At 35.0% G+C, this 22,743-nt stretch overlaps 1 protein-coding gene across 4 annotated transcripts in view; it reads right to left on the bottom strand.

Annotated features, from left to right (window-relative positions):
• The window catches only part of PHKB (phosphorylase kinase regulatory subunit beta), a 288,711-nt gene that overhangs the window by 154,151 nt on the left and 111,817 nt on the right, over positions 1 to 22,743 (bottom strand). For all 4 annotated transcript variants that reach the window (XM_032424177.1, XM_032424179.1, XM_032424180.1 and 1 more), the window contains one exon: positions 3,672 to 3,787. In XM_032424177.1, the coding sequence (XP_032280068.1) occupies positions 3,672 to 3,787 (116 nt within the window). The remainder of the gene's footprint in view (positions 1 to 3,671; positions 3,788 to 22,743) is intronic.

The raw sequence follows: 22,743 nt of genomic DNA, 5'->3' as shown, positions 1-22,743 counted from the left end.
TTATTAAAAAGCAGAGAAGGGGGTTGATAAATCATAAATACTGAAAAGGTACATTTTTAAAAATCACCTTTTCTAATTAGATCCACTTTCTTATAATTTGACTGATAATCTGGAGTGTTAAGAACTTAATTTGAATGATAGCTGAAATATAACTTCCTATTTATTTTCCTATTTTTAGTATTTGCCAGACTTTAATGCCTGAATTGAACTTTCCCACAAATCATTTCTCTACTCCACTGACTTCTTCCCTGATTGCTACTATTCTGCTCTATATTTCAAAATGCCTCATATAAATCATAAAACTTATAGAAAAATGTGTATAAATTAGCTTCCTAAAGTTAACAGAAAAATCCTCTTTGTTTCAGTATTTGTTATTAACATACTCTGAAATGTATAAGTACACTTGCATTCTAGTGCTTACTTCTAATCAGGTATTCAAATGATTTGTATATATTAACTTCATCATTACAACAACTTTATAAAGTAGAAACTATTATTGTCTTCATTTTGTAGATGAGGAAACTGAGGCATGGGGATATTATACAGCTAGTGATCGGGAGCTAGATTTTAGTTTACTAAGTATCTTATATCAGCTTAATTTTTTGTGTATGATTAGTCCTTCTATTCAAAAAAAGTATATCCTCTTAACCAGTGTTTCCTAAACTGTTTCTGTAGTTCATTTAAGTCCCAATGATCTAAACCAACCTATAGTTGATAATCTTTAAATCTTAAATCTTTTAGTGTGAAATGGGTAAGACTAATTAATTGAACTATACTTTTTTTTAATTCAAGTATAATTAACATATAGTGTTATATTAGTTTCAGGTGTACAATACAATGACTCAACAATTCTATATATTACTCAGTGCTCATCAAGACGTGTATTCTTGGGGCACCGGGGTGGCTCAGTCAGTTAAGAGTCTTGACTCTTGATTTCCACTCAGGTAGTGACATCAGAGTTGTGAGATCAAGCCCGCACTGGACTCCATGCTGAGCATGAAGTCTCCTTAATATTCTCTCTCTCCCTCTCCTTCCTCCCCTCCCCACTCCCTCTCTAAAAAAAAAAGAAAGAGAGAGAGAGAGAGACAGAGAGAGAGAAAGAAAGAAAAAGAAAGAAAGGAAGAAAGAAAGGAAGAAAGAAAGAAAGAAAGAAAGAAAGAAAGAAAGAAAGAAAGAAAGAAGAAAGAAAGAAAGGAAGAAAGAAAGAAAGAGGGAAAGAAAGAAAGGGAAAGAAAGAAAGAAAGGTGGATCCCTATACTCGGGACACCTGGTGGGCTCAGTCAGTACAGCATGCAACTCCTAAACTCAGGGGCATAAGTTCAGGCCCCATATTAGGTGTGGAGCCTACTTAAAAAAAATAAATAAATAAAAGATATGTGAATTCTTAATCCTCTTTATTTGACCCATCCCCTAACCACCTCTCCTCTAGCAACTCCAAGTTTGTTCTCTGTATTTAAGAGTTTTGTTTTTTTGGTCTCTTTTTATCTTTGTTTTGTTTTGTAAATTCCACATACGAGTGATATCATACGGTATTTGTCTTTCTCTGACTGACTTTATTTCACTTAGCATTATACCTTCTAGGTCCATCCATGTTGTTGCAGATGGCCAGATCTCATTCTTTTTTATGGCTGAGTAATATTCCATTATATATATATATATCTCACATCTTCATTCATTCATTCATCTATCAATGGGACACTTGGTTTGCTTCCATATCTTGGCTGTTGTACATAATCCAGCAGTAAACATAGGAGTGTACATATCTTTTCAAATTAGTGTTTTTGTTTTCTTTGGGTAAATACCCAATAGCGGAATTACTGGATCATATGGTAATTCTATTTTTAATTTTTTGAGGAACCTGTATACTATTCTCTACAGTGGCTACACCAATTTGCATTCCCACCAACAGCATACAAGGGTTCCTTTTTCTCCACATCTTCAATGACCCTTATTTCTTGTGTTTATGATTTTAACCATTCTGACAGGTGCAGAATGATATCTCATTGTGCTTTTAGTTTGCATTTCCCTGATGATTAGTGATGTTGACTATCTTTTCATGTGTCTGTTGGTCTCTATAGGTCTTCTTTGGAAAAATGTCCATTCTGGTCCTCTGCCCATTTTTTAATCAAATTCTTTGTTTATTTGATGTTGAACTGTATAAATTATTTATATATTTTGGATATTAACCCCTCATCAGATATGCCATTTGCAGTATCTTCTCCCATTCAGTAGGCTGCCTTTTTGTTGATGGTTTCCTTCACTGTGAAAAAGCTTTTTATTTTGGTATAGTCCCAATAATTTAATTTTGTTTTTGGTTCCCTTACCTGAAGAGAAAAATATTTCTGTGACTAATGTCAAAATAATTACTGTCTAAGTTTTCTTCTAGGAATTTCATGGTTTCAGGACTCACATTCAGGTCTTTAATCCATTTTGAGTTTATTTTTGTGTACGGTATAAGAAACTGGTCCGGTTTCATTCTTTTGCACATAGCTGTCCAGTTTTCCCAATACCATTTGTTGAAGAAACTATCTTTTCTCCATTGTATATTTTTGCCTCCTTTGTTGCAGGTTAATTGACCATATAAGTGTGGGTTTATTTCTCGTTTCTCTATTCTGTTCCATTGATCTACATCTATTTTTGCCAGTACTATACTGTTTTGATTACTATAGCTTTGTAATATATCTTGAAATATGCAATTGTGACACCACTAGCTTTGTTCATCTTTCTCAAGATTGCTTTGGCTATTGGGGTCTTTTGTGGTTCCATACAAATGTTAGGATTAATGTTCTAGTTCTGTGAAAAATGTCATTGGAATTTTGATAGGGATTGCATTAATAAATCTGTAGATTGCTTTGGGTAGTCTGAACAGTATAACAATACTGGTTCTTCCAATCCATGAGCATGGAATATCTTTCCATTTGTTTGGGCCATTTTCAGTTTCTTTCATCAGTGTTTTATAGTTTTTGGAATATAGGTCTTTACTTCCTTGGTTAGGTTTATTCCTAGGTATTTTATTTTTGGTGCAAATGAGCTGAACTTTTCAGTTAAAAGATAACCTCCCAGCATAAAATTTGGTGCAGTCAGTCACTAAAGCTATTTCGCTAACCTTAAGGAGTAAAGGAAACTCATACACCACTAACATCAGTCATAAGCTATTGTTATTTATCAAGCCCACTAAACCAGAATGCAAGATGTTGATCACACCTCCTACAGAAAACAATAAATGTTAAGTTTTGTATGAAGGTTGTGAGTATCTGGTTAGGATTTAAAAAAATCAGCTCTACAACATGGAAGGGAATTTTTACGTGCAATGAATATACATTTGGTATTTGGCAATTTTAATGTATCTGATCTTTCAAATGGTGTCATTTCAAAAAGGAAAAAGAGTTGGTTGAGCAGAAAGGCCAAGCCTTGGACTGGAGGCCGATATGCATGTACTGACACCATGGGAGGTTGGGAAAGATACCCTGTTTTTTCTTCCATCTGTTTTTGGGTACTGAGAACAGTCTCTTGCTTTAATTTTAAGTGAATTTCATCTGCATCATATATAGAAAAAAAAAGAGATGAAAATTAACATAGAAACCACAGTTGCAATCTAATACTTTGATTTTTATTCAAATTCCACACATTTAAATTAAAAAAAAAAAAACGCTCAAAAATCAGCAAACTACCTTGAATGTAGCTCTGTGCTTCCATTATTATATTTGCTTCCTCTTTCCCAGACACCAAAGTCTGGTACGCGGTAAACTCTTTCTACACAAAATACAAGGTTTTGAATAAAAGAGACCTAAAAGAAAAGAAATGAAACATAAGGACACATGCAGTAACAGGATCTTTAGATACTGATAAGAGCAATTAGATTATCATTTGAAATCCAATTACACACTTGCTACCAACACTTTCTTAACGTGTTCAAATTTTTGATTTTTTATATTACTATGAATACTCTGTTATATCTGGTTTTTCTAATATAAAGCCAAAAGTGAGAACCTAATATACAGTACAGAAATAAAATTTAAATCCTGTCAATGCTTCAACTATAATTGTTCAGCAATGTATCTATTACTGTTCATGGAGACTGGATATCTTGAGAATTAAGAAAAATATAAAGCATTGTTTTATAATAGATAATATTTGTTATCTAAAATGTTCATATGAAATGTTAAATAAGTCTAAAACTTTGGAGATAAAAAGGTATTTCCCAGTTCTGAAATGAGTCAGTCCATTAACTGACTTAAGATTAACCTGGAGTCTTGAGTCTATTAATCCTGAAATCTAATATTCTTCCGGTCTTTTCTACAGCTGTAGATACCCATTCTTATAAACTCAAAGCTATGATTGGAGATGAGCTCCAACCAACAGGCCAAGAGTCACAGTTTCCTTGTAAAGTTTTCAGACAACTGATGAAATTTAAACTCTCAAAAGTAACTACAGAAAGCAAAGATTATGGTCAGTTCTAATTAAAAAAAAAACTGTTCATTTTATTAAAGACAATATCTTAACTGGGTTGCTGGTCTTAATTACAAGGTTTTAAATTAAGTCCCCATGTTTGGTTCAATATTGCAAACTGAGTATGTGCACTTGCCTATCCATCCTTCATCTCGAGATCCCTTCTGAAGTGACAATATGTATCTCCCACCTTCCCCCATACACATAATTAATATAATATATATACTTTTAAGAATGACACAAAAATAGTGGGGGGTGCGCTAAATGGGTGATGGGCATTAAAGACGGCACTTGTTGGGATGAGCACTGGGTATTATATATAAGTAATGAATCACTAAATTCTATTCCTGAAACCAATACTACACTATATGTTAACTAACTTGAATTTAAATTAAAAAAAACCTCTTTACACAATTATAATTATTGTATTTGAAAAAATAAAATCATTAATGAAGTATACACAAAATAAAAAAAAAGAATGACACATTAATAATACTAAAAAACCAAGGTAATATTTCACCAGTACACCAGAAACTCTGCCAAATTATAATAGAAGAAAGCAATAGAAAAGAATTGTTTGAGAAATCAGAGGAAACCACAGCCTCTTAAAATGACTCTTCTTTGTTCTCTAGGATCTCTGGAAAGTTTCTAAGCCCAGAGTCAACAAATACATTGCTTAAGAGTTGATCTGTAGAGCAGTCTACCCAGATTCTCTCACAAAAGATGAATGGGTAGTACACTGGAATCCCTGACATTTCCACTCTGCATCTGAACAGAGATGTTTGCCCTTAGGGCCAAAAACAGCTGACATATTTCAGTGAAGAAAAAAGCAATTAGAGTGTTGGAGCCTCACAGAATTAGAACAGAGCATAAGATAATTCTAGATTTCCACAAAATACATATGTATCCCGTAACTTCCCTATCCAAGAATGAAGCATTACATACCTACAGTAAACTTATTTTTTTACTTTGAATATTAGTGAGGCTCTCCCCAGCTTTCCCAGTTTCTTGCTAACTTGCCTATATACCCTAAGGAAAACCTGCCTATAGAAAAATCCTGGTCCATTTTCACAAAACCTGGTATCTTTAGCTCGTCTATGGTCTTTAGAGTTATTTAGATTCTATAATACATACAGAAAATACTTTATACATTGTCAAGTCTTCAAGTTTAAAGATTTGAAAACATCTAAGTCCTCCTTCCTTTCATAACAAACTTCTCAAGTATATAATCCATATTCCTGTTCCTTCCTTCTCTTAGGAGGACTTTAGAACAGGGCTAGGCCCAAGTAAGGCAGTCTGCTCAGAATGCCTACATGGTATAATAAGTGGCTAGAAAGGCATTTCTGGCTAATAAGCCCTGTGAGGAAAACTAAAATACCATTTACATTCTAGTTCCACAAGTAAGGAGTCTGCAAATTGCCATTCCACCCCATCCTAAAAAGTAAAAAGCTGAACAGACTGAAAAATTGACAACTCTTCTTACATCCATAAGGTGGGGGGGGGGGGTGGTTAGACAGAGCATACTGCTGCCCTAAGACTAGAGAGACCCACAGGTGAATACAGACAGCCATGGCTTCCTGGAGCAGAGACTCATGAGGCAGAAGTCACCTTGGGAACCAGTGCCAGGGTAGTAAAACCTGAAGTTTAGTAATTGAACTGCTAGAGGCTCAGTTAAAAACTGGAGTAAAAACTCTTAAGAGTTAACATCTCCAGGAGGACCAAGTCATAAGGAGTTCAGGTTGAGATTTACCTGCAAAATATTGAGATTTACCTGCAAAAACTCCACCAGGTTCCCATAGAAAATGAGGAAAATCCCCTATGTCTTCCAGCAGGGGGAGGGGAAAAGAAATCATTTTGAAATACAAGTATCCACACTTTCTAAAAGTTCTTGCTACACTAGTTCACTTTTACAAAAGACCTACATTACTACCTGTTTTCATTAACTGAAAGAAATCCAAAGAGGATTTTCACTTTTACATTAAAAAAAAAGCCGTTACTGTACAAATGCAGGACTTTTGTAAAAAAAAAAAAAAAAAAAAAAGGTGGTGTAATGCAAACTTTTGGAAAGTGGGGGATAACCTTCACTTTACACATTAAGGCTTACAAAAGGTTCCATAGGAACACTCTACTTTCAGATTGTGGGGGAAATCTCTACGTGGAAACACTGTGTTTTTCATAACAAGGCCTCAAATCAGTGGAAAATGGTTAACCAGACCTTGACCTATTGGTCAATAGAATCTAACTGACCTGGGGAAGGGGAAATACCCAACTCCAGCCACCTCTACTATTCCAGATGAGGAAGAGAAATATTCAACTTGAGCCTCCTAGAGCTATCTTGTCTTGCCTAAGGGGAGAGGGAAAAAAAATGAGATACACTTGTGAAGTTCATAGTCCAGAGGCACAGGCTAACTAAAAGACTAGACCTAATCATCGGATTACAAAATACTTTGCATCCCTTCCCCTCATATCTCACCACATTACCAAGGGCCTATTTACAACAGTTCCTTTATACTACATCATGTCCAGCTATCAAGAAAAAATTACAGAGCATATCAAAAAGAAAAAAAAAAACCTCACACAATTTGAAGAGACAAAGTAAACATCAGAACTATACGTGCCAGGGATGTTGGAGCTATCAGACTAAATTTAAAATAACTATGACTAATATGATATGGAATCTGCTGAATGAAGTAATAGTAAGCAAGAACACAGGGGCAATGTAATCAGAGATGGAAATCCAAAGAACAAACTCCTCAAAAATGCTAGATATAAAAAAATACTATAAAAGAAATTAAAAATGTCTTTGATAAACTTATCAGAGATTCAACACAACTGAGGAAAAAATCTTGGCTAGAAGCTATATAAACAGAATCCTTGAAAGCTGAAAAGCAAAGAGAACAAAACTGAAAAACACAGAACAGAATATTCAAGGGCTGTGAGACAACTAAAAAAGGTGTAATATATGTAATAGGCATACCAGGATGAGAAGAAAGAAAGAAAAAAAGGAACAGAAGAAATATTTCAAACAATAACAACTGAGAATTCCCCCAAATTAAGTCAGATACCAAACCACACATATAGGAAGCTCAGAGAAAACTAAGTAGGATAAATGTCCCCAAAAACTACACCTCAGAATTTCATTTTCAAATAACAAAAAATCAAAGATAAAGAAAAAATCCAGAAAAAAGAAAAAACAATTACCTTACCTACAGCAGAACAAGGCTAAAAATTACATTCAACCTCTTCTCAGAACCATCTAAGTGAGACTGGAATGAAATACTAAAAGTGCTGAGAGAGAAAAAAAAAAAAAAAACCTAAAAAACTATCAACCTAGAATCCTGTACCCTGCAAAATTATCTTTCAAGAGTGAAGGAGAAATAAAAACTTTTTCAAATAAATTGAGGAAATTTGTTGCCAGTAGGCCTGTCTTGCAAGAAATGTTCTTTAGAGAGAAGAAAAATAATATGACAAACTCAGATCTGAATAAGTGAAGGTGAAATAAAATTTTTTTTTATTACTCTTAATGGATTTAACAGATAAGTTTGTTCAAAATAATAAATAGTAACAATGTAATTGATTATGTTTTTTTTTTTTTAAGATTTTATTTATTTGACAGAGAGAAAGACAGCGAGAGAGGGAACACAAGCAGGGGGCATGGGAGAGGGAGAAACAGATTCTCCGTGGAGCAGGGAGCCCAATGCGGGGCTCGATCCCAGGACCCTGGGATCATGACCTGAGCCGAAGGCAGACGCTTAACAACTGCGCCACCCAGGCGCCCTTATTATGTATGTTTATACCAACATGTATCCTTATATATAAGTAAAGTTAATGACAGCAAAGATATAAGGAAGGAATTAGGGTTATTTTGTTATTATAAAACACCACACATGAAGTGGTATAGTGTTATCTGAAAGTGGACTTGGATTAGTTGTAAATGTATATTGCAAACTCCAGGGCAACGAGTTAAAAAAAGTAAAAAGAGGTCTAACTGATATGCTAAGAAAGGAGAGAAAATAGAATCATATAAAAAACTCAAATTTAAACCACAAAAGGCAAAAAAGAGTGGAATACAAAAATGGACAAACAGGACAACAAACAGAAAACAGTAACAAGTATGGTAGAGAGTAATCCAACTATATCAACAATTACTTTGAATGTCAATGGTTTAAATGAACCAATTAAAAGACAGAGACTGTAAGAGTGGATCAAAAAACATGACCTAAATATATGTTGCTATAAGAAACCAACTTTAAATATGAAGATACAAATTGATTACAAGTAAATGAATGGAGGAAAATATACCATGCTAACGCTAACCAAAAGAAAGCTGGAGTAGCTATTTAATTTCAGATAGAGCAGACTTCAAGGTAAGTAAAGTTACCAAGGATAAAGAAGGGAATGACATAATTATAAAGGAGTTAATTCTCCAAAAACACAAAACAATCCTTAATGTGTATGCAACTAACAGAGCATCAAACTATGTTAAGCAAATACTAGCAGAACTGGAAAGAGAACTAGATGAATTTGCTATCAAGGTTGGAGACTTTAACACCCCTCTATCAGAACTAGGTAGATCCAACAGCCAGAAAATCAGTAAGGACAGTTGAACTCAACAACACCATCAATCAACTGGATACAACTGACATCTATAGACTAGTCCACCCAACAACATGAAAATACACATTCTTCTCAAGTTTACATGGAATATTCACCAAGAAAGAACATATTCTGAGCCAAAAAATACACCTTAATAAATGTAAAAGAATATATATCATACAATGTCTTCTCTCAGACCACAACAGAATTAAACTAGGAGCCAGTAACAAAAAGATAACTAGAAAATCCCCCAAATATGTGGAGATTAAACAACATACTGCTAAAAAACACAAGCCAAAGAAAAAAATCTGAGAAATTTAAAAATATTTTGAGATAAATGCACTTTTCAAAATTTGTAGGATGCAGTGAAAGCAATGTGTACAGGGAAATTTATACCACTGAATACATATTTTAAAAAGAGAGATCTAAAATCAATAATCTAAGATTCTACCTTAGGAAACTTTGTAGTTAATAAATATATTAAGGGAGAGGCTTTAAGACTACATAAATTGTTTCTCTTCATATTTTCATCCAATAATTTTAGCATTTATCAGTAAATCTTGTTTACAATAATTATTACTATAGTTCTTGCCTAAAGGTTATTTTCTATTTCCCTATTTACTTTTATTTATTAATTGGAATTCTACCGTCACAAATGTTTTATGTGACACTGTTGCAATGAACATCCTAGTATGTTTCTAGGAGCTTCTCAGCCATTTTGACAACATGGTACACATAGAATAATATTTGTACAACACACTGAAGTTACTGGACAAGACTCCTGGCAGCCAGAAGTTAATTGTCCTGGGAGGTGACACAAACACCTTTAGAATGAAGGCCTCAGTTCCTCAGCCTATCTGTAACCTGTCTGTGGTATCCTAGCAGGAAAGCTCTGATCTAGGGTATATATCTGAAAGTTGAATTGCTAAACTGTAGACTAAGTGCACTTTTAACTTCACTAGATGTTGTCAAGATGCCCTTCATAGTTTAAAAAAACTGGTGACCAAGTTCTGGCCAATGAAATTAGGCTGACGTCACTGGGTAAGGCTTCTAGAAACTGTTTTTAAAGACCCTCCTTCTTTCCCAATTCTTACTTGCTAGTGTCGACATGATACCTAGAAGAACAGCACCTTTATTACAATTATTTGGATAAACGTCCCATGTTTAAAGATGGCAGAATAGGAGAAAAGTAAGTCTATATCCTTGATGACATTGATCAGCTACTGTTAAAGCCCAGGACTTCCAACCTCCAAAAATGTTGGTGCATGAAATAAAACTTGTATCTGTTGAAACCACTCTTAGTTGGGTTTTCTATTACTTGTTGCCAAATGTAACTTAAATTATATATTATCCATGACTCATTTCACATTTTCATTTCTCCACCTTTCCTCTTTCTCTGCTCTCCCCCTGCCAGCTGGAGTTGCTTTGCAATTTAGGATCTTAAAACTTCTCTGCCGACTCAATCAAAAGTAGTATATTTGTCATTCTCTATCAGACCATGCCATTTGAATTTGCTACATTGAATCTTATCTTTTTTTCTATTTTAGTAAGCTTTTGCCGATTTTCCCAACTAAAATGTAATTTCTGCAAGGCAGGGAGGTGCTTTGTCTGTCTTCATCATTCTGTATCCCTAGTGCCTAGAACGGTAATTTCTACATGACAACTCAACCAATTTGTTGAAGGAATGGTTAAATGACCTATAAACATTTTTAAAAGAATATGATTTTTCATACTACCTCTGTCAAGTTTTATAAAATTATAGCAACCTCATAAAACTTATTGGGGAGCTTTTCCTGTTTTATCAGGAATTACCTCTTCCTTTAAGCTTTGGTAAGATTTGCCTATAAAACTAGCTGGAACAGTTCTTTTTTCTGGAGAAGTTGAGGGGCAGGGGAAAGATTTCTTACCAATAATTTACTTTTGTCAAAGACTATAGATCATGCATTTCTGAGAGGGTGAAAACTGGTTCTTGGAAGCAAAAGAAAAAATCTTAGATATTACAATAGAGTGTGGCCCTGGAATGCTCAACTCTACCTTGACAAAATCTTATTCCCTAATTTCTCACATTACAGAAAACTTACATAGTTTCCCTCACTCTTGAGGGCAACAACAAAAATAATAAAAAGGTTAAGACCATAATATAGGTCTATTTTATTTTTCTATTTCTTAAGTTAGTATTAATAACTGTATTAGTTTGCTAGAGCTGCCATAGCAACATACCCAAGAATGGTCTTTATTTTCTCATAGTTATGAAGACCATATACCAAGATCAGGGTGTCAGCAGGTTTGGTTTCTTCTAAGGCCTTTCTCTTTGACTTACAGGTGGGCCACACTCTTGCTACTTTGTCCTCACATGGTTGTCCCTCTGATCACATATGCCCCAGGTGTCTCTTTGTATGTTCCAATTTCTTCCTCTTATAAGTACACCAGTCAGATTGTATTAAGCCTCACCATGTGGGCATGATTTAAACTTTCCTCTTTAAAGGACTTATCTCCAAATACATCTGCAACAATCCTATTTCCAAATAAGACCACATTTTGAGGTACAGGGCCTTTGGGTTTTAACATAGAAATTTGTAGAAGGTGGAAGGCAGGGGCACAAATCAGCTTATAACAGTAACTTATGGTTTTCCCAGAACACATTCTATTTGGGATCATTTTGATATTTATTGTCAAATAATTTCTTATTTGTAGTTATATTCTCCTTTTCATTCCTAATATTATTCATCTGTTTAAGTATTCCTTTTCTGCTGGGCAAATGTTGTTGAAGTTGGTTTAAATTATTAACCTTTAAAAAAATACAATTCTTGGTTTTGTTGACAATCTGTATTCTAACTTCACATTTTACATAATTATTTATATTTTTATCTTTATTACTTTCTTCCTTCTACTTGCTTTGTGTTTATTACAGTATTTTTTCTGAATTTAAAAACAGAACACTTAACTTGCTAGTTTTTCATCATAACTCTTTCTTAAAGCTAAAAATTGCCTACTAATAACACTTCACAGCTACATTTCACAAGTAGTGGTGCGCAGTGTTTCACTGCCATTCCATGTTATTTCTCAATTTCCATTTTCATTACTTCTTCAAAATCATAAAACAGAAGTGTATATTTTTAGTTTCCAAAAACAGGATATTTAGTGGGCACCTTTTACCCACTGACTTCCAAATTTAATGTAGTCAGAGAAAATATCTACTTGTTCTGTTATTCATTTAGTCTTTGTAGAATTTTGTTGAGACTAATTGTGCCATTCAAATAATCTACATCATAACTTTCATTTTTTGTCTCCCTTATTTATCATTTTATAAGGGAAATGTGTTAAAAACCTCCTACCTATTCCATTAAATTTTTGTTTTATGTATTTTGAGGATATACTGTAAGGTCTGTACAGTACTATTTCATCTCCCCAGTGAAATGTTCCTTTAATTATTAAATAATGTTCCTTTTTATACATTTACGTTAAATACATGGGGTAAAAAAAGACTACTGTAAAAAGAAAACCCTCAAATACAATGGCATTTTAAGCTATAATTGATTTCTTGTACAGTATAGTTTGTCTATGGGTGATATAGTCTTGTTTACTTGTTTGTTTGTTTTAATGCGATCTTATCTCAGTTTTGAGGCTCTGGATGGAGACTGGTTAATTCCTCTTCCTGTATAGGGATTAAGTACTGATTAAGTTCATATCCCAGCCACTTCCTTTACTGGGTTCTCACTGTGCATTATGCACTTAACCTAATTACTTCAGGACTAGATACAATAAAAACAGAGACAGACCCTGGGGCCCACAGGAGTACTCAAATTAGCCAGTACACATGGAGACTACAAAACCTACTTAACTCCACCCTCCTCGTTATACATAAGCTGTCCCCTATAGTTGCAGCTTGTAACCCTGTCCTCACCTACAACCCCCAGTGTGGCCCTACGTAGGGGCTTTCTCTCTCATTTAGAGCTATAAACAAAAGAGTTGTGCATTTCATCCATCTGAGTGTCACTATGTTGTTTCAAGCCATCAAAACAATTTTTTTTTCCTTCAAAAAAAACCTTAAACCTTCTAAAACACAGATTGGCATGGCAGCTTAGTTCCACAATGTCATTTAGAGACCCAGGCTTCCTCTATCACTTGTTCTCTAATTCCCCAGGGGTTTTCTAGGTGGGGGAAGGGGGCAGCAGGAGGGGAGAATTTATTTTTATCTACTCTCTGCAAGACTCATGTTGCCATCAATTCAGATGATCAGTCACCACTTCTTCAAATATTGCCTTTCCTCAATTCTTTTTACTCTTTATTATTATGAAGCATATTTGGGACCTTCTCATTCTATCCTCATTACTCTTAAACCTGCTTTCATATTTTCTTTTTACATCTCTGTTCTCCCAAAACTATTTTCCAGTTCATAAATTCCTTCTTCAACAATGTCCAATCTACTCTTTACCACTAATCTTTTAGTTGTTCCATAATCTTTATTTCTAATAATCACTTTTGGTTCTTTTTCACACATTCTCTTATATTCTTTATCTCTATAATATTAATATTTAACAATTTAAACATTTTTATTTTAGAGTCTCTTTCAAACAGTTCTATTATTTAAAATTCTTAGAGTACAAGCTTTCCTATCTGCTGTACTTGGTTGTTTTGAATAATTTCCTCATGTAATTTGTAATCATTTGTAATTATTATTTGTATTATTTAACTCATTTCAATAAAGGTTTTCATTTGTGGATATGTACCTAAAAAGCATTTTATCTTTGTTTCAGACCATGTATCAGCATTATGGCACAGGCTTAAAGTTTCAATTTAGGGTCCTAGACAACAATAGCTTCCTATTCTCTGGGCCAGTGGCCTGAGGTTTTTTTGTTCTCCTTCCAGAGAAGACAGTTCTTTGTAAGTTCATGCATAGAATTCACATGTAACATCTCATCTTGAATGAGCCCAAGGCAACATCTCTTGCTCCAATGTGATCTTTTAAAAACTCAAACTCTTGGCCCATAAAATCTGTGGTACAGGGACTGCAAAACTGGACTCAATCCTCCACCCTTCTCTTCATCTAGACCCTTTGAAATATGATTTTATAGTTCCTTCTAACAAGAGGTCAGAAACATGATTTACTTCAGCCAGCAGAATGTGGCAGAAGTGAGGGTGTGCCAACTCTGAGCCTAGGCCTCAAGAGACCTTACATGCATCTGTTCTCTCAGATCCCTAAATTTCCCTTGAGAATAATCCCAGCTCCTTTCTTGAGGATGATAGACCACATACAGCAGAGATGGTTTATATCAGTCAATACCATCTTTAACTGGCTGTCAACCTATCAACTAACCGTAACATGCATGAGTGAGCTCAGCTGTTCTTGGCTGACCAAGCAGAATTGGCTAATCAGCAGAACTGACCAGCTCTTCTATAGACCAGTAGGGAACAAAAGTTGTAAATAAGACACTAAATCTGGGGGTACTTTGTTAAGAAACTGTAATAGCTAAGTGATACAATATATCTGACTCTATGAGGTCCCTGAGCTTAACCATATCACCAGATCAAATGCTAATCTGCTAATTTTCTCATCATTTCTGGCATCTAGCAATTTCCTTTTCTTTCATTTCTGCTTGATTACTTAGTTGTTGGTTTTTTTTAAATAAATTTCGTTATAGTTTACCTAATAGTATGTATTTTTGGAGTTAAATCAGCTTATTCAGTTGTATTATCACATTTACAGAAACATGACCAAGTATCTCTCGTGACAAGTACCCAACTACCAGTCAGGCATCATGGGATATTAAATAACAATAAAGGAATTTCGGAACTGGAAAACAATATCCTCAAAGAGTATTATTCACAGATCAAATATTTAAATCCTAACTTTAGCACCTCATCTTATCATCAGTGACTTCATTACCAAGGCAGTTGAGAACCCGCAACTAATAGTAACAAAATCAAAATGCACTAATGTTGCAAAGAAAGGGCTAAGAAACAATTAAAAATAGGTAAGTCACTAAAAAGATTTTTCTGTCACACTACGGGATATTAATGACTCTTTCTATTCTTGACAAAAAATATAGCAAGATTATATATCCTAAATGCTAATTACATGGAAAGAGAATTGTTTAAAATTTCAGTAACTTGCAGAAGTTCTTGCCTTCTTACAGTAATTTGGAATAATTCTGAAAGTTCAATTTTATGCTGTAATTCAAGAATGATTATTCCAAATTTGCTTTGTAGATAAACATGATGTATTTTAGTTTGACCAATGCAAATAAATTCTACTTCACATGAAGTCATTTCATTGTCCAAATAGAAATATTTGTTACAAATGATATTTTCTCAGGAAACAAGAAATTCCTTTGTACCATGTAACAGACTAAAAATTTTTAGACAAGTAATTCAGCCATTCACTAAACTAAAATATTAGCATTTCCTGATAAAATAGAAAAAAAGACTCTGACTATATGTATATTTAACTTGTATATAACACTAAAGATTATAACTCTTTATTAAGCATAAACATATTTGAAAAATAAATGCATTATTATGAACAATTACTAATATTATTTTCCTATAACATGTAATATAGAAAAGTGAATCCATATTAAACAATGACCATTTTATATAGTTTAGATAATTTATATATATTTCTGCAATAAGAGAAGTGTCTGTTCCAGCTTACTATGGCTCATGAAATTATTGGTATTTTTTAATCTATCAGTTTTATTTCAGTAATAACTAACATTTGGAAATACATCTTTTGGCAACACTATTCTTTAATTAGGTAAAGAAATCTATACCAACATACTATAGGCCTAATTTTTTTTTTTAATTCCCCAAATTATAACATTATCCTGCAATGGTAAGCTATTGTAATAATAATTAAAAATCCATTTTAATCCTATTGAATATTATTTAAATTTCCCCATCTCCCTTATCTCCTATCAACACTACACACACACTGAAAGAAACAAACAAAATTCAATTCTTAAATTTCTAAGCACGTATAGGGAAACAGGAATAAATTTTTACCTTTGGGAAATATTTTTAATTGGTTGGCAAAAATAGAACAAAACTGCTATTTTTAAATATTTGGAGACTAGATTGGAAAAGAGCTCAAGAGATCATCTATACCAACCATATCTTTCTAGATGCGTCCCTTCTACCATCTATTCTAAAATATTTACAATGATGTAAGCACTAAAAGGCCCTATTTTTCTAACAGTAACAAACCTGAATCCTCTCCGTGTCTGTAAATTCCACATAGATTATAGCACCCCAACCTAGATGCAATATTGGAAAAGAGACTGGTGCCATGGATGATGATAATTTGAGTTTCATTCTTTCTATAACACATCATAACCAAGATATCTCTTAAATAACACTAATACAGTCTGAATTATGTTTAAAGTATCACAAGGGAAGGACAAATTACCATTTGAGGTATGAGGAAAGGTTTCAGAACGTGAACATTTCAAGAGACAGAGCATGGGATGGAGGGTATGAGGACAGAGAATGGTAGCAATGGTTAGACAATGAATCTGATTGACAGGACTGATGCTCTAAAGAACAATCTATTTGCAACAAGGTAACATTTTATCTACTAAAAAAGCAGATTAATATTGTGTCTATATATACCGGCATGTACATGATTGGCTTATGTGACACTGAATCTCTTATGAGACACCACCAGCAAAATAAAAAAAATGAGGTAAAATAAGCTTTCTTTCATCAGGAAAAGCTGGGTTTTGGGGTGGGGGAAAGGAGATGGGAGAATATCTAAAGGAAAATAATTTCCTGATTCTGGTACAAAATCATTTTATTACATTATGAAAATTCAATATACTGTAAATGACAGGCAAAAATAGGAAAAAACCATATGCAGTAACTGAGGTAGCCATTAGCTACATGTGTCTATTGAGTATTGCCATGTATCTAGTCCAACTTAAAATGGACTTTCAGTGTAAAATACATACCAATTTTGAAGACTTAGGAAAAATGTAAAAACATCTCCTTAATAATCATTTATATTTATTACATATTGAAATAAAGGTATCATATGTACATTGCATTAAATAAAATATATAAAAACTAATTTCATCTGCTGTTTTTAATGCAGCTACTGTAAATTTTCAATTACAGAAATGGCTCACATTATATTTCTATTGAAGAAACCAACTGTAGAGGCTGGAAAAAAATACATGCTTCCCCAACCTGCATTCTTAGCAGGAAGTGCCTTATATAAGGCATAAGCAATAGTTTGCTGAGGACTTTTGGGAAACATTTTGAGGTTTCTGATTAAAAAAAAAAAAAGGCTGCTTCTGATGAAAAGTAGCTAACACGCCCCTTTTATCAACCTTCCCCCTTCTTCTTCCCATGATGCCAGTAGTTAGAGCAGCCATTTTGAGATAAGGAGAAACTGACAGACCAAGCAGTCAGCTATCTTCCAGGCATCGTATTATATGAGAAAAACTAAGCACCTTAACATTTAAGCCACTGTCGTAACTCCCAACAGATACAGGATGAATTAGTCTAACATTTCAAAATGAATTATAATTTTACAAAGGTGAGGATGAAAGATAAATTTCAATTATTATTAAGACAAGCTTTATTAAATACAACAAACCTAAATTTATCCAATGAGAGCCTATATCCAACAAAAATTACAAAAGCATTTTTTTATGTTCAATTAGCCAACATATAGTACATCATTAGTTTTTGATATAATGTTCAATGATTCATTAGTTGCATATAACACCCAGTGCTCATCACCACATGTGCCCTCCTTAATACCCATCACCTGATTACCTCATCCCTCGATGCCCCTCCCTTCTGTAACTCTCAGTTTGGTTCCCAGAGTCCAGAGTCTCTCATGGTTTGTCTCCCTCTCTGATTTCTTCCCATTCAGATTTCCCGCCCCTCCCCTATGGTCCTCCACGCTATTCCTTATGTTCCACATCTGAGTGAAACCATATGATAATTGCCTTTCTCTGATTCACTTATTTCAATTAGCATAATCCTCTGCAGTTACATTTATGTTGATGCAACTGGTGGGTATTCATTCTTTCTGATGGCTGAGTAATATTCCATTGTATATATGAACCACATCTTCTTTATCCATTCATCTGCTGAAGGATGTCTGGGCTCTTTCCACAGTTTGGCTATTACAGACATTGCTGCTATGAACACTGGGGTGCATGTGCCCATTCTTTTCACTACATCTGTATCTGTGGGTTAAATACCTAGTAGTGTAATTGCTGGGTCATAGGGTAGCTCTATTTTTAATGTCTTGAGGAACCTCCATACCGTTTTCTAGAGTGGCTGTACCAGCTTGCATTCCAACCAACAGTATAAGAGGGTTCCCCCTTCTCCACATCCTCACCAACATTTGTTGTTCCCTGTTTTCTTAATTTTAGCCATTCTCAGTGGTGTGAGGTGGTATCTCATTGTGGTTTTGATTTGTATTTCCCTGATGGCAAGTGATGTGGAGCATTTTTTCATGTGTCTTTCAGCCATTTGTATGTCTTCTTTGGAGAAGTATCTGTTCATGTCTTTGGCCCATTTCTTCACTGGATTATTGTTTTTTGGGTGTTGAGTTTGAGAAGTTCTTTATAGATCTTGGATACCAGCCCTTTATCTGTAATGTCATTTGCAAATATCTTCTCCCATTCCGTAGGTTAACTTTTACTTTTGTTGATTGTTTCCTTTGCTGTGAAGAAGCTTTCTATCTTGATGAAGTCCCAATAGTTCATTTTTGCTTTTGTTTCCCTTGCCTTTAGAGACGTATGTTACAAAAGGTGCTGTGGCCGATGCTAAAGAGGTTACTTACTGCCTATGTTCTCCTCTAGGATTTTGATGGATTCCTGTCTCACACTGAGGTCTTTCATCCATTTTGAGTTTATCTTTGTGTATGGTGTGAGAGAATGGTCCACTTTCATTCTTCTGCATGTGGCTGTCTAATTTTCCTAGCACCATTTATTGAAGAGACTGTCTTTTTTATATTGGATATTCTTTCCTGCTTTGTCAAAGATTAGTTGACCATTAGTTGAGGGTCCATTTCTGGGGTCTACATTCTGTTCCATTGATCTATGTATCTGTTTTTGTGCCAATACCATGCTGTCTTGGTGATCACAGCTTTGTAATATAACTTGAAATCAGGCAACGTGATGCCCTCAGCTTTGGTTTTCTTTTTCAACATTCCCCCGGAGAGTCAGGGTCTTTTGTGGTTCCATACAAATTTTAGGATTGTTAATTCCACCTCTGTGAAAAATGTCAATGGTATTTTGATAGGGATGGAACTGAGTATGTAGATAGCCCTGGGCAGCATAGACATTTTAACAATGCTTATTCTTCCAATCCATAAGCATGGAATGTTTTTCCATCTCTCTGTGTCTTCCTCAATTTCTTTCATAAGTGTTCTGTAGTTTCTAGTGCACAGATCTTTTACCTCTTTGGTTAGGTTTATTCCTAGGTATCTTATGGCTTTTGGTGCAATTTTAAATGGAATCCATGCCTTAATTTCACTTTCTTCAGTCACACTGTTAGTGTATAGAAATGCAACCGATTTCTGTGCAGTGATTTTGTATCTGCCACATTGCTGAATTGCTGTATCAGTTCTAGCAGTTTTTGGGTGGAGTCTTTTGGATTGTCCACATAAAGTATTATGTCATCAGGGAAGACAGAGAGTTTGACTACTTCTTTGCCAATTTGAATGCCTTTTCTTTTTGTTTTCTGATTACTGAGGCTAGGACTTCTAGTACTATGTTGAACAACAGTGGTCAGAGTGGGCATCCCTGTCCTGTTCCTGACCTTGAGAATGATACTTGCTGTGGGCTTTTCATAGATGGGTTTTATGATATTGAGGTATGTTCCCTCTAACCCTCCACTGTGAAGAGTTTTAATCAAGAAAGGATGCTGTATTTTGTCAAATGCTTTTTCTGCATCAATTGAGAGGATCATATGGTTCTTGTCTCTTCTTTTGTTAATGTGATCTATCACGGTGATTGATCTGCATATTTTGAACCACCTTGCATCCCAGGAATAAATCCCACCTGGTCGTGGGGAATAATCCTTTTAATGTACTGTTGGATCCTATTGGCTAGGATCTTTGTATTTTGGCATCCATGTTCATCAGGGATATTGGTCTGTAATTCTCCTTTTTCATAGGGTCTTTGACTGGTTTTGGGATCAGGGAAAACGTTAGAAGTTTTCCTTCCATTTCTATTTTTTGAAACAGTTTAAATAGAATAGGTATTATTTCTTCTTCAAATGTTTGGTAGAATTCCCCTGGGAAGCCATCTGGCCCTGGAGTTTTGTTTTTGGGGAGGTTTGTGATTACTGCTTCAATTTCCTTGCTGGTTATTGGTCTGTTCAGATTGTCTATTTCTTCCTGTTTCAGTCTTGGTACTTTTATAAGTTTCAGGCATGCATTCATTTCTTCCAGATTACCTAATTTGTTGGCATATACCTGCTGGTAATAAGTTCTAATAATCGTCTCCATTTCCTTGATATTAGTCTTGATCTCTCCCCTTTCATTCATGTTTTTATTAATTTGGGTCCTTTCTCTTTTCTTTTGGATAAGTCTGGCCAGAGGTTTATCAGTCTTATTAACTTTTTCAAAGAACAAGCTTCTAGTTTCATTGATCTGTTCTACTGTTCTTCTGGTTTCTATTTCATTGATTTCTGCTCTAATCTTTATTATTTCTCTGCTCCTGCTTGGTTTAGGCTTTATTTGCTGTTCTTCCTTCAGGTCCTTTACCTGTAAGGTTAGCTTGTGCATTTGGGATTTTTCTAATTTTTTGAGAGAGGCTTGGATGGCTATGTACCTCCCTCTAAGGACCGTTTTTGCAGTATCCCATAGGTTTTGAACAGATGTGTTTTCATATTCATTGGTTTGCATGAATTGTTTAAGTTCTTCTTTAATTTGCTGGTTGACCCATTCATTCTTTTTTTTTTTTAATTTTTTTATTGTTATGTTAATCCCCATACATTACATCATTAGTTTTAGATATAGTGTTCCATGATTCATTGTTTGTGCATAACACCCAGTGCTCCATGCAGAACGTGCCCTCCTCAATACCCATCACCAGGCTAACCCATCCTCCCAACCCCCTCCCCTCTAGAACCCTCAGTTTGTTTTTCAGAGTCCATCGTCTCTCATGGTTCTTCTCCCCCTCCGATGTCCCCCCCTTCATTCTTCCCCTCCTGCTACATTCTTCTTCTTCTTTTTTTCTTTCTTAACATATATTGCATTATTTGTTTCAGAGGTACAGATCTGAGATTCAACAGTCTTGCACAATTCACAGCGCTTACCAGAACACATACCCTCCCCAGTGTCCATCACCCAGTCACCCCATCCCTCCCACCCCACTCCCCACTCCAGCAACCCTCAGTTTGTTTCCTGAGATTAAGAATTCCTCATATCAGTGAGGTCATATGATACATGTCTTTCTCTGTTTGACTTATTTCGCTCAGCATAATACCCTCCAGTTCCATCCACGTCGTTGCAAATGGCAAGATCTCATTCCTTTTGATGGCTGCATAATATTCCATTGTATATATATACCACATCTTCTTTATCCATTCATCTGTTGATGGACATCTTGGCTCTTTCCACAGTTTGGCTATTGTGGACATTGCTGCTATAAACATCGGGGTGCACGTAGCCTTTCGGGTCCCTACTTTTGTATCTTTGGGGTAAATACCCAGGAGTGCAATTGCTGGATCATATGGTAGCTCTATTTTCAACTTTTTGAGGAACCTCCATACTGTTTTCCAGAGTGGCTGCACCAGCTTGCATTCCCACCAACAGTGTAGGAGGGTTCCCCTTTCTCCGCATCCCCGCCAACATCTGTTATTTCCTGACTTGTTAATTTTAGCCATTCTGACTGGTGTGAGGTGGTATCTCATTGAGGTTTTGATTTGGATTTCCCTGATGCCGAGCGATATTGAACACTTTTTCATGTGTCTGTTGGCCGTTTGGATGTCTTCTTTGGAAAAATGTCTGTTCATGTCTTCTGCCCATTTCTTGATTGGATTCTTGACCCATTCATTCTTTAGCAGGATGTTCTTTAACCTCCAACTGTTTGAGTTCCTTCCATATTTCTTCTTGTGGTTGAGTTCCAGTTTCAAAGCATTTTGGTCTGAAAATGCACAGGGAATAATCTCAATCTTTTGGTATAGGTTAAGACCTGATTTGTGACCCAGTATGTGATCTACCCCAGAGAAAATTCCATGTCCACTTGAGAAGAATGAATATTTTGTTGTTTTAGGACAGAATGTTCTGTACATATCTACGAAGTCACTCTGGTCCAATGTGTCATTCAAAGCTCTTATTTCTTTGTTGATCTTCCGCTTAGATGATATGTCCATAGCTGTGAGTGGAGTGTTGAAGTTAATGTATTATTACCAATATTTCTTTATTTTGGTTGTTAATTGGTTTATATAATTGGCTGCTCCCATGTTGGGGATATAGGTATTTACAACTGTTAGATCTTCTTGTTGGATAGTCACTTTAAGTATGATAGAGTGTCCCTCTACATCTCTTACTACAGTCTTTGGTTTAAAATCTAATTTGTCTATATGAGGATGGCTGCCCTAGCTTTCTTTTTTTTTTTTTTTTTTTTTTTATTTTTTTTAAAGATTTTATTTATTTATTTGAGAGAGAGAGAATGAGAGAGACAGCACATGAGAGGGGGGAGGGTCAGAGGGAGAAGCAGACTCCCT

Source organism: Phoca vitulina, unplaced genomic scaffold (assembly GCF_004348235.1).
Source record: "Phoca vitulina isolate PV1807 unplaced genomic scaffold, GSC_HSeal_1.0 scaffold30, whole genome shotgun sequence".
Classification (NCBI taxonomy): Eukaryota; Metazoa; Chordata; class Mammalia; order Carnivora; family Phocidae; genus Phoca; species Phoca vitulina.
Note: the sequence above shows the minus strand (reverse complement) of the source record. Positions and strands in the feature narration are given on the sequence as shown.